General features: G+C 38.5%; 1 protein-coding gene across 4 annotated transcripts in view; it reads left to right on the top strand.

The window, feature by feature from the left end:
- Positions 1-12174, top strand: part of LOC126483972 (centromere protein I-like) — a 393190-nt gene that overhangs the window by 327650 nt on the left and 53366 nt on the right. For 2 of the 4 annotated variants that reach the window (XM_050107275.1, XM_050107295.1), the window contains exons 16-17: positions 5522-5695; positions 10249-10493. In XM_050107275.1, the coding sequence (XP_049963232.1) occupies positions 5522-5695; positions 10249-10359 (285 nt within the window). In that variant the 3' untranslated portion in view covers positions 10360-10493. Of the gene's footprint in view, positions 1-5521; positions 5696-10248; positions 10494-12174 lie in introns of those variants that run through there. The other 2 variants (XM_050107290.1, XM_050107282.1) reach the window with 2 other exon arrangements.

Below are 12174 nucleotides of genomic sequence, written 5' to 3'. Positions count from 1 at the left end.
TTGTCTCCTGAATGGAAAGGAAGTTTGAATGTGAAACAAAAGCCAGTGTTCCTTCCAGTTCTAAGTTGTCTTTGGTAGAGAAATAGAACTGAGTTCCAGGAATAGTAAGAGAGAGGTACCTGCATATTGAAACTTTTGAGTGTACCCCCATGGTCCCTTCAAATTGCTTTATGGTAGAGCCATGCCCATGAAAGGCAGAGATCTAGATCTACATTCCTTTGAAGTCAGAAAGCTTTCATTTCCAAGCCCCTTCTATAAATTTGAAATGTGAAAGGGTTAATTAAGTCAGCTTTTTACATTTAAATGTAAATGTGTTAAGCAGGAGTGCCCGAAGGCTCTCATGCCAGTAGGGGCAAAACATTTTTGCCATACCTGTGATTTTGGAATTTTGTAGGCATTATATGATCATCATTTTTCTGTTAGTTTCTACAGTGCATTTTTAATAGCTAGCTAATGTTACAAACAAAAAAGCTAACAGTGTAATTATAATCAAGCATGCTTTTCCGTTCTCAGAGTTTGTGTTCTCCCAACACTTATGTTTTTTCTGTCGGTCCTCTTGTAATGCCTATTCTTTCAATTGTTTTCCTGTCATTAAAAATGTTTTGTGGATAACATTTCCCACAAATCAATTTATACGGAAATGTCACCTTCCGACTCATACCACTTATAGGGTAATAGACATACAACTGTACATTTTTAAGAATTTACTTCTCTCTCTCTTTTTTTTCCCCATTTGTGTTCAGTGTCCACCTATAAAAACAGCACATTCTTTAAATGTTGGTAAGAACGAACAATACAGGTGTGTATAGTAAAAATGCAACAGTGTTGCTTAAGTACATTTTCTTACATGTTGTAAATAAGTTGATGGTTCATCTCTTAATTGTCATTGTCTTTCCCTCACTTTTCAGAACCTCTGCATGCTGAATGTCAAACACTGCAATAAATGGTTGTACGACAAATTTCTTACATCTCCAAAGAATGAGATTCCTTAAAAAAAAATTAGTGATATTAGATTTTCCATTTTCTAATTTCAGTTCCAAGTTTTTCATTACTGTACTCTAGTTCATTTTTTGGTCAAATGTTTGATAGGAGCTAAGACAAGGCTTCCTATAAATTACACAGTTTTCAAAACCAAACAAAGATTGGGAAATTGACAAATGTGGTATCAAATTGATCAGTGTGAGTGTATTGCAAAAACAAATTTATTTGCTTGAACGTAATCAAGGTAAGAAAGAAAAGGCTTAACTAGTGATTTGAGAGAAAATTGAAGTATTCCATTCTGAGCTACTGCTAGCTATGTAAAGGAAGTATCAGAAAGTTCATCTGTACAAGGCCTAGCTATTTTGTACAAAAAAAGCTGTATTGGTATGATACTTGATTACTAAAATGGCTTTCTTCAAAACAAGTATTAAATTCAGGATGTTTTGAGAACAGTGGGTGCTGGGAAGATAAATAGGTGACAGTAAGATCATGCTTTCTGGGGAAAAAAGAAATATCAGTCAAATGTATTGTAACACAGTTTGTCTAAAAGAAAGAAATAATGTATGATAGAGCAACATTTTACTATGAATAACACTCAAAATCACGGACAGGACTTGAGAGGCATCAAATATTCTCATACTTTTAGTCAAATCATTTCACAAAACATTTGCCCAACTTTATTTCAAAAAGTTACTCATAATTCACTTGACTTGGTTTATATTATTTTTATGTCATTTTATTGATATTTTTAGATCATTTTAGTGATAATTTTCCAGGTATTTTAGGTTATAAAATTCTGGGCCCTGTGGTTACATATCTTTTCCTGTACTTGTAAGCTAAACGGATTCTTGCTATAAGCAGATACCCCCACTAGCTTCTCTCTGTGGGCACCCCCCCGGTGTCAAGGTGTTAGTGTAGCTCAAGAGTTGACATGCAGCAATTAGGAGAGCAGAATGCTCAAGAGTAGGCATGCAGAAATTAAGAGAAAAGTAGACTACCTGGAAAAATATTTTTTCTAGCTGAAACATCATATGAGCATCTTATTATGAGTCATAGAGTAAAACTAGTACTATAAGAATCTGTATAAGTGGCAGCATTAGCACCCATTGTACAGTCTTAAAAAAAAGTCTCTTTGTCTTAAGAGTTTATGAGCTGATGACCAAAAATTAATGATTCATGTTAATGAAATAAAGAAGACTTGTATGCACTTAAAAGTGCTACACAGAACTGCAGTTCCATCCATTTAAGAAAGGTTTCCAACAGAAGTTAAATTTTTTGGCGTGATCTCTCATCTTGTTGCACATGCGAAAAGTGCTCAAATGAAAGAGAGAAGACAATGGTAGCAAGGTAAATACTCTACAGCTATGAAGAAATTTCAAAAGTTGAAATCCATCAGAAAATGTAATTGCAGTTGTTAGCTTCACTGTTAATGGCGAACTAACTGTTAAAATTCTAATAGTGGAACCCGTATTTGAGTGAAGTTTTGTGATGGTAAAATTTTGGTAACCTAATAATAAAATATTAGTGAAGCAAGTAAGCTGCTTTTTGAAATTCCACCCCTAAGGGGATGGAAGGTTTTTTTGATAATATGTGACTCTTAAAGCAGTTTTGAAGCTACAACTAAGAAAATTGGTATTTGGTTTCTTGACCAGTAATTAAAAAATATGTGTTTCAGCGTTTTTGGAAATTGAACCCTTAAGGGGCTGGAGTAGGAAGTGAAAGTTTATTTTAAAAAAATTTTCCTTAAAAAATTATTTAATGAACATAATGAGAATTACACACACTAAATAAAGGTGTTTTATCTACACACCCTATTTTTCCACAAAATCTGCATCCCGTTCTGTGGCCTTCTTCCAGCATGAAACAAGTGCATGTATGCCTTGTCGGTACCAATCCTTATCCTGGTGGCGGAGCTAGTGTTTCACAGTGTGAACTTCCTTTGCCGATGGACAGGTGCAGTGCCAACTGCCGAGTTGTAATGTGTCTGTCCTCACGAATGACATCAGTTCACTGCAACATGTCAGGTGTGACAACTGTGGAGCTCTTCCGAACTGCCTTCTGATGACCTCACCCTCCATGCCCAGCGACTAACTGTACTTCTGTCGACAGCAGATGCTCCATAGGTTTTGCACAAGTGTTTGTGAATATTCCCCACAGTTTCTTTCTCTGCAGTAAGAAATTCAATGACGGCATGTTGCTTGCAACGTACATCACCTACAGATGCCATTTTGAAATTGTCCTGCAGCTATGCTATCTGTCGGAAGTGACAGAAACTTAGTGCACTCACTCAGAAGCCTTCAAATACCTGATGTTTGGCATTCGTAGCATTGTTTTTGGCTGAGAAAAAAAAAAGTTGTGCATTGCTTTCTGGGCAACCCTCGTACATTAATTTTTCATTAAGCCGAATATATGTTTATAAAATTATTTTTGTTCTGATTACAATGAAAAAAAGTAATTACTGATGACAAAATTGATACTATGTTTAAATGTGATTCCGTGTACAGGAACGTCTGTGTGAGATGACCAGGTACACTGTTTCTAGATTATTGATTTTGTATTTTCAGAAATGAGTGCACAAGTATTTTGCAAAGTCTGTATCTAAAAATTGCTGAGAAGAGTCCTGTGAAATTAAAGATAGTCAAAGGTGGCTCGTGTTTATCACCCAAAGTTATGCAGAGCTCCATTCTGAGAAATTCTTGAGTGACAGTTGCATTGGAAACGTTTTATCAAAAAGAATGACTCCATCAACAGCTGACTTAGTGAAGAGAAAATACTTTAAATTTTGTGAATACTCTGGAAAACAACTGAAATAATTCAGTCCTACAGAGGAAAAACTTGACCACTTTGTGATGAATTTACTGCAAAGTGCAAACCATGACTTCATAAAGTTCATGCAGAAGCTCGTATTCATGTTTCATGAAAATACTGCAGTTGAAAGAGGCTTTGCTGTTAACAAAGAAGTTTTAGTTGAAAACTTAGAAGAAGATATAATTGCTGCAGAAAGAAGTATTTACAATGCAGCACAATCATTAGATAGGTTACTTAATTGTGGGAAACAACTGAATGTGGACATTACAAAATCAGTAATACTAACTGTGAAGAATGCTTTATGAAAAAGAGATAAAGAGTCGAAGCCTTAAAAAGAAGAAGAAATCTGATGAAAATGAAGTGGCCAATCTTAAAAGAACAGTTCAAGAAATAAAAGAACTCAAAAATAAAACAAGATTGATTATAGAAAAGGTAAAAGAAGAAGCTGAACTTTCAGATGCTGATTTTTCAAGTTTAGCTAAGAAACTTAAACACTGAATATTTTACTGTGAAGTTAAACATTTCACATAAATTTTGTACTTCAAAATGGTTATATTTTCTTAAGGAAAATTATTAGTTTCCACTAAATTTCTATGTTAAAAACAACTTGTATTTTAATTGATATGATAAATATATCTGAAAATAGTCATACCCCATCCTATGTGAGTGTTTAATGTTTTCATAGCATTTGATGGATGGTATAACATAAGTCATACATATAATGTAAATGGATAGATAAAAAAAATCTACTCCCCAAGTGGCGGCAGGGGGGCACACACACAAAAGCATTTAACTTTTACAAGCTTTCGGAGCCAGTGGTTCCTTCTTCTGGCAGAAGAGTTGAAGGGGAAAGGAATATGGATTAAGGTAAAGCATTAGAGAGGTTTATGGAAAGGGATACAGTTCAGAACAGTCACCAAGAACTCCGGGTCAGGGGAGACCTACCGGACAGTATGGACAAGGAAGTCACCCCGTCCAGTAAGTCTCCCCTGACCCTGGGTTGTGGGTGACTTTTCTATGTTGTATCCCTTTCCCTAAACCTCTCTAGTCCTTTTCCTTAACCCCTGTTCTTTCCCCTTCAACTCTTCTGCTAGAAGGAGCCACTGGCTCTGAAAGCTTGCAAAAGTTAGCATGCTGTCGCATGGTGAGTAAATTTTTTATCTATCCATTTACATTATATTATCAATAATTGAATTTTTCATTGTTATACAAGTTATATATAGTTACTTTATTCATGCTCACTTATAGTATAAGAGACATAAGAATGACTACATTCAACTTTCATTTCAACCACCTATCATGTTCATAGAAAAATGTTTTTGTCAATGTATCACACACATTTTCATGAGATCGTGAATGTAACTAAAGATGTAATGTAAAAGTCATGGAAAGGTGATGAGTTTCATCCTCTAAAAATCTGTAGATGCCCTGATACATCAATTCAATTCAATTTTCTTAAAAATGTACAACTCTTGTATGAACTTCTTTATTAAATTTTAATACCCTTCTGCAGCTTAGTTTGCGTAGACTAGATGCACTATTTGCACAGTGTATAGATTTACACATAAGCAGTGGGCATAACAACATATGAATTTGATTAAAGAAAGGGAAAAAAGTGCTAGCCATACAGTCTACGCAACATAGCAGTAGCCGCTAAGCTAGTAAAACTATATGTTTTTTCACCAAACTTTCCTAACCTGAATAAATGTATGGTTCTCCGTTTCTGCTGCAGATTTTTCCAACAGATGGTGGGATCTTCAGCAAATGGATAAAAAGGGCAAATTTTAAAACGTTCTCAGTGAAACCAATCATTCTGGAAGTTAGACAGCATCCAGCAATAACTTCTGTTATGTGGCCTATTCTGAACCAGCAGTCTGCAGAACCTCAGGTCAGCAGAAAAGAAGTGGTTAGTTTTTATCATTACATTGTAGTTTTAAAGTGTCTAAACACTGATTTTAAATTTGCATGATTCAGCACAAGACATTCATGGTCAGTGAGCTAAAGTGCTGAATCAATCTGCAAAAATTTGAAGCCACAGTTCCTAATGTGGTAATTCATATCGAAATGCAATGTTCTTGCATTGAGTATGTTGACTATCATAGTTTTTATTTGCAACTGCACCATAATTAGTGGATAGTATTACAGCTATAATTACTGGATAATATTTCATTTGATGAATTGAGTGTGTAAATTTCTCAGACTTTTTTTCCTCTGCAATCTGGAATAATGCTGGAAGTCAGATGCTTTAACATATAATATCAAATTCTTGGAAATAAATGCGAAGAGTTTCTTCAAAGACATTCTTCGTTTATTCCTCGATCACAGTACACTAAATTCTTGTACAAGACTTTCTTAATACAGGAATGCCTCAATTTTATAATCTCCAAATCTGACAGAAGACTGTCATGAATCAAATTTTTCGATTTTCTGTTGTTTCTTCATGAATCATTGCCAGCATTTTTATGCTGGGGCCATTCATTGGTGGTTTGCTGCACCACCCCAACCTATGGCAACAGTGCATGGAGCATACGCCAGTGTCCAAGCACATACTTCATCTAGTGCAGTTATTTCAGTCAGTGCCCTCTCCCTGAAGGGACTCCTCCCAACCTAGGGCAACAGTGCATGGAGCATACGCCAGTGTCCAAGCACGTACTTCATCTAGTGCAGTTATTTCAGTCAGTGCCCTCTCCCTGAAGGGACTCCTTATCCATCAGTATACTTGGCACAGGCAAAATACATAACAAAAATTCACATCAGGTGCACTCTCCTAAATATTTAAATCATTATATTGTTTATAGTTCACAACCATCATTCATCAATAGACAGACGTACAGTTACACATCACTCCTCTGGCGTGATATGTAATGCTACATATTCCCCCACTTGGACTAAAGATCTCACTACACATTACATAGACTTAAATTGTTGCTTATTCTTTGCTACATGTACATGACTTTTTTAGCAAGTGCATTTATCATCTTATCTAACAGCTTTACCTAATGAAAGTTAAAGGTTTTTGTCTACTTTATAATTTTTTAACCCTTTCCATCTTATTCTTAATTTTATAATATGAGATTTCATTGGTCCATAAGGACAATGTGATTACATCTGCACACAATAGACCGTCAACATAAGTCAAATTCATATTTACACTTACCTCCAAACATTTATTTTGTTTTGTTTGTATATAATGCATTTTACCAATTCTTCTCGACAGTCATTTTCTTCAGTCTACTACATTACCATTTTCCTAACTCTCTTTTCCAAACTTAAGTGTAAGAGAAAATTCTTTGCGATGGGCAGCTTGTTCTGTAACACAACTAGTTCAGGAAGCCATATATTACATATTAATTTTATCCCTTTTCATCGTCCTAACTATGTGGTGGAGCTAGATTTTGAGTACCTACTCATCATCATCATCTTGGACAGTTTCCAGCCACTGGCTGGGTCTGTCGGGAACACAAGCCTCTCCATCGTGTTCTGTCTTTCCACCATTCCCCCTCTTCCACCTTCGTCCAGTTCTCTCCTCTTCTCGTCACACATTCCTTCACTCCCTTCACCCATCTATCTCTTGGTCTTCCTCTGGGCCTCTTCCCCTCCAGTTGCAGATCAAACATCCTCTTTGGAATTCTTCCCTCATCCATTCTCTTCATGTGTCCATACCACTGCAGTCTTGATTTTTCTATCCTGTCCTGTACTGGTTCCTCCTTTAGTCTTTCCCTCACATACACATTTCGCAATCTGTCTCGTCTTGTTACACTCAGCCTGCTCCTCTGGAACTTCATTTCACTAGCCTGTATTCTACTTTTGTCGCTTTTGTGCATTACCCATGTCTCACTTCCGTATGCCAATATGGGGACAAAGTGGGTTCGGTATATAATTCCCTTGGATTTCTGTGGCACCTCCTTGCTCCAAATAAGCCCCCTAATGCATTTGTAGAACTGCCCTGCTTTTCTGCACCTTTCATTTATTTCCATTGCGTTTCCCCCCTTACTTTCAATCATGCTTCCCCCACTTGAAGTTCTCTATCACTTGTAGTTTTTCCCCTCCACAAGTTATATCCACATTTGGCCTATTCTTCTTCCTTGTTGTGACAATTATTTCACTTTTCTTTGCAGAGAAATGCATTCCATATTGTGCTGCCGTTGCCTCCCATACATCTAACTGCTCTTGCACCTCCTTCTCGCAATTTCCCCATAACATCAGGTCATCGGCAAAAAGCACTGCTTTCATTTTATGATCTCCAATTGCATCTGATACTTGCTGTATGATTTCATCCATAACAATAATAAACAATAAAGGCGAAAGTGCACTTCTCTGTCACAGCCCATTTTCCAGCTTGAACCATGCAGTACGTTCCCTCCCCACTTTCACACAACTCTCACTTCCCTCATACATTTTTCTGACTTTTCGTGTTATCTCTTCATCTATCCCTTTTGCATTCAGCACATCCCAGAGCTTGTCCCTACAGATACTGTCATACGCCTTCTCAATATCTAAAAAGACCATTATTAAGTCCTTCCCGTACTCATAGTGCCTTTCCTGCAGTTGCCTTACCGCAAATGAGGTCCGTTGTTGATCTTCCCGGTCTGAAACCATACTGCTCCTCTTGCAGTCTACTTTCAATACTGCTTCTTATTCTCTTCTCCAGGATCTTTTCATAGATTTTTCCACAGTGGCATAGCAGGGTGATTCCTCTGTAGTTCTCACATCTCCTTTTATCCCCTTTCTTGAAGATCGGGACTATAATTCCTTTCTTCCAATCCTCATGAATTCTGTTCTCCTTCCACACCACCCTCAGCACTCTGTATAGCCACTATTTTGTATACTATGGTTCTTCTATCTTGTAAGCTTTCAATGTTTTTGCCTTACAAACTCAGACTTTCTTCATATGCAGTATAATCCCTATTTCACTATCCTTAGCAGTCCACAACAACTCAAGTAAGTTTCTCTTTTCTACAAATTGGAGTAAGTCTCAGAATCATTATTATTCTACCACTGTTGATAACACCTAGCCCGCAGCAAAACAGAATGTGCTTGTGTAGCCAGCCCGAGTGTGGAAACAGTCTTTGAGTGGTCCAGCAGCAAACCTGAAGAGACTTTAAAGACTTATGCCAGGACAGCCTGTGAAGTCACATTTATAACACGTCTTTCCTCAGAAACACTTCTCACACTCAGTGCTATATATTTCTTGGTGGTGATGTCCCATATGTGTTTCTTCATTTCATCGCAGATGTAGGTCCTCCTTCCTTGGTATATTTGCTTTATTCCTTCCATACAGTACATATTAGGGTACACCATCCTGTTTACAACTTCAATATCTCTCTCTCCTCTGCACTTGTTATTTTGAGACAAACTTACTCCTAAATTACGGTAAACACATACCTGGCTGTCTGGTTTACCCTGTTGTCAACATTTCAAGTGCTCCTTTTCACTATCTTAGCCAGTAACCGTACCTGACTTAGCAGCATCTTATTGTAGATAGTATTTATTACCATTGAATTAATCTTTAGAAAACAAATATTAGGTTACCCAAAGATAGTGTCACTTACACTGCTATGGAAACTCACAATACCATTTTTATCTAGCCTGGAAGTTAATGCATCATTAAACATGTTCTAAATCAAACATATTTCACTCTTCGTAATCTTACTCTCATCAGTATGTCGTTGCTGACATCTGCATATTGTAGCATACACTATAATGTATTACAGGATAAACATGTATTTCAAGGATGAATTAAAATGCATTGTAAATATTTCCATGGTGTATAGTTAAATAATTCCATACTTTCCATATGGAATTAGTGATGACACGACACTATTTTAATAAATATGAATGAACATTGCTGTTCAGACTGAATCTTTTTGTATCTCATGAAGGCTGATAATGCCTGTAAGCTAACAGGCAATTTTGCTGCTGTTGAATCCAAAGCAAGGCTTCTCTATAAGGAATGTAGTGCTTCAGCCTTATATGTCCCAAGTAAACAAACCCTCTGGAATTCCGCATCTGTCCTGTCTGTTTCAGCTGACAAATGAGTTGTGCCAACAAATGATTCAGTCTTTTCCTCCTGACTTTTTGTTCAGTTAAATCACTAATGCACTCCTCCCATGTTGTAACAGTAGAGCCTGCAACCTTAGTTATAGCTGAGTCTTTCTGCTGTTCTAAAAGATTTAGTCTGATAATAGTATTGTGATCTGTCTATGTACCTCAGTCAACACCTACTGTGTAAAATCTTTGAGCTGTTTTAAATCTTTCTTTATGTCTCTTAATTACTATCAGCTTCATTCTTCACCAGGTCACACTGCATAATAATTTTGATATGTAACACACCTGTTCAAGTTGAAATTTTAGATTGTAACTTGGATATTTTATTATCATATATATTATTTCTCAGGTCTTTTTTTTGTCAGTATGCCATATCTCCCTTATTAAAACAAATAAACACCCTTCAAACAGGCCCTGAAGGCCCAGCGGCACAGACTAGGCGCCTTGTCATCCTCAGCCCTTAGGTGTCGCCGGATGCAGATACACAGGGGCATGTGGTCAGCACACTGCTCTCCTGCCTGATGTCATTTTTGTGACAGGTGCCACTGCTTCTCAGTCAAGTAGCTCCTCAATTGGCCTCACAAGGGCTGAGTGCAACCTGCTAGTCAACAGCACCTGGCAGCCTTGGACGGTGACCCATCCAAGTGCTAGCCAAGCCCGACAGTCCTTAACTTCTGTGATCTGACAGGAACCGGTGTTAACCACTGCGGCAAGGCTGTTTGCATATTTCCCTTATTAATTAATAAAAATTAATGATTGAGACTCATTTTCAAGATTTCCTTCACCACTATGCCGAAAAATACGCAAATAGTTTAATAGAGGGAAACATTCCACGTAGGAAATATATATCTAAAAACAAAGATGATGTGACTTACCAAATGAAAGTGCTGGCAGGTCGACAGACACACAAACAAACACAAACATACACACAAAATTCAAGCTTTCGCAACAAACTGTTGCCTCATCAGGAAAGAGGGAAGGAGAGGGAAAGACGAAAGGATGTGGGTTTTAAGGGAGAGGGTAAGGAGTCATTCCAATCCCGGGAGCGGAAAGACTTACCTTAGGGGGAAAAAAGGACGGGTATACACTCGCACACACACACATATCCATCCACACATATACAGACACAAGCAGACATATTTAAAGACAAAGAGTTTGGGCAGAGATGTCAGTCGAGGCAGAAGTGCAGAGGCAAAGATGTTGTTGAATGACAGGTGAGGTATGAGTGGCGGCAACTTGAAATTAGCGGAGATTGAGGCCTGGTGGATAACGGGAAGAGAGGATATATTGAAGAGCAAGTTCCCATCTCCGGAGTTCGGATAGGTTGGTGTTAGTGGGAAGTATCCAGATAACCCGGACGGTGTAACACTGTGCCAAGATGTGCTGGCCGTGCACCAAGGCATGTTTAGCCACAGGGTGATCCTCATTACCAACAAACACTGTCTGCCTGTGTCCATTCATGCGAATGGACAGTTTGTTGCTGGTCATTCCCACATAGAATGCGTCACAGTGTAGGCAGGTCAGTTGGTAGATCACGTGGGTGCTTTCACACGTGGCTCTGCCTTTGATCGTGTACAGCTTCCGGGTTACAGGACTGGAGTAGGTGGTGGTGGGAGGGTGCATGGGACAGGTTTTACACCGGGGGCGGTTACAAGGGTAGGAGCCAGAGGGTAGGGAAGGTGGTTTGGGGATTTCATAGGGATGAACTAAGAGGTTACGAAGGTTAGGTGGACGGCGGAAAGACACTCTTGGTGGAGTGGGGAGGATTTCATGAAGGATGGATCTCATTTCTGGGCAGGATTTTAGGAAGTCGTATCCCTGCTGGAGAGCCACATTCAGAATCTGATCCAGTCCCGGAAAGTATCCTGTCACAAGTGGGGCACTTTTGTGGTTCTTCTGTGGGAGGTTCTGGGTTTGAGAGGATGAGGAAGTTGCTCTGGTTATTTGCTTCTGTACCAGGTCGGGAGGGTAGTTGCGGGATGCGAAAGCTGTTGTCAGGTTGTTGGTGTAATGCTTCAGGGATTCCGGACTGGAGCAGATTCGTTTGCCACGAAGACCTAGGCTGTAGGGAAGGGACCGTTTGATGTGGAATGGGTGGCAGCTGTCGTAATGGAGGTACTGTTGCTTGTTGGTGGGTTTGATGTGGACGGACGTGTGAAGTTGGCCATTGGACAGGTGGAGGTCAACATCAAGGAAAGTGGCATGGGATTTGGAGTAGGACCAGGTGAATCTGATGGAACCAAAGGAGTTGAGGTTGGAGAGGAAATTCTGGAGTTCTTCTTCACTGTGAGTCCAGATCATGAAGATGTCATCAATAAATCTGTACCAAACTTTGGG

This window comes from Schistocerca serialis, chromosome 1, assembly GCF_023864345.2.
Source record: "Schistocerca serialis cubense isolate TAMUIC-IGC-003099 chromosome 1, iqSchSeri2.2, whole genome shotgun sequence".
Taxonomy (NCBI): Eukaryota; Metazoa; Arthropoda; class Insecta; order Orthoptera; family Acrididae; genus Schistocerca; species Schistocerca serialis.
The sequence above is the reverse complement of the archived record's forward strand: the minus strand, read 5'-3'. Positions and strand labels throughout refer to the sequence as shown.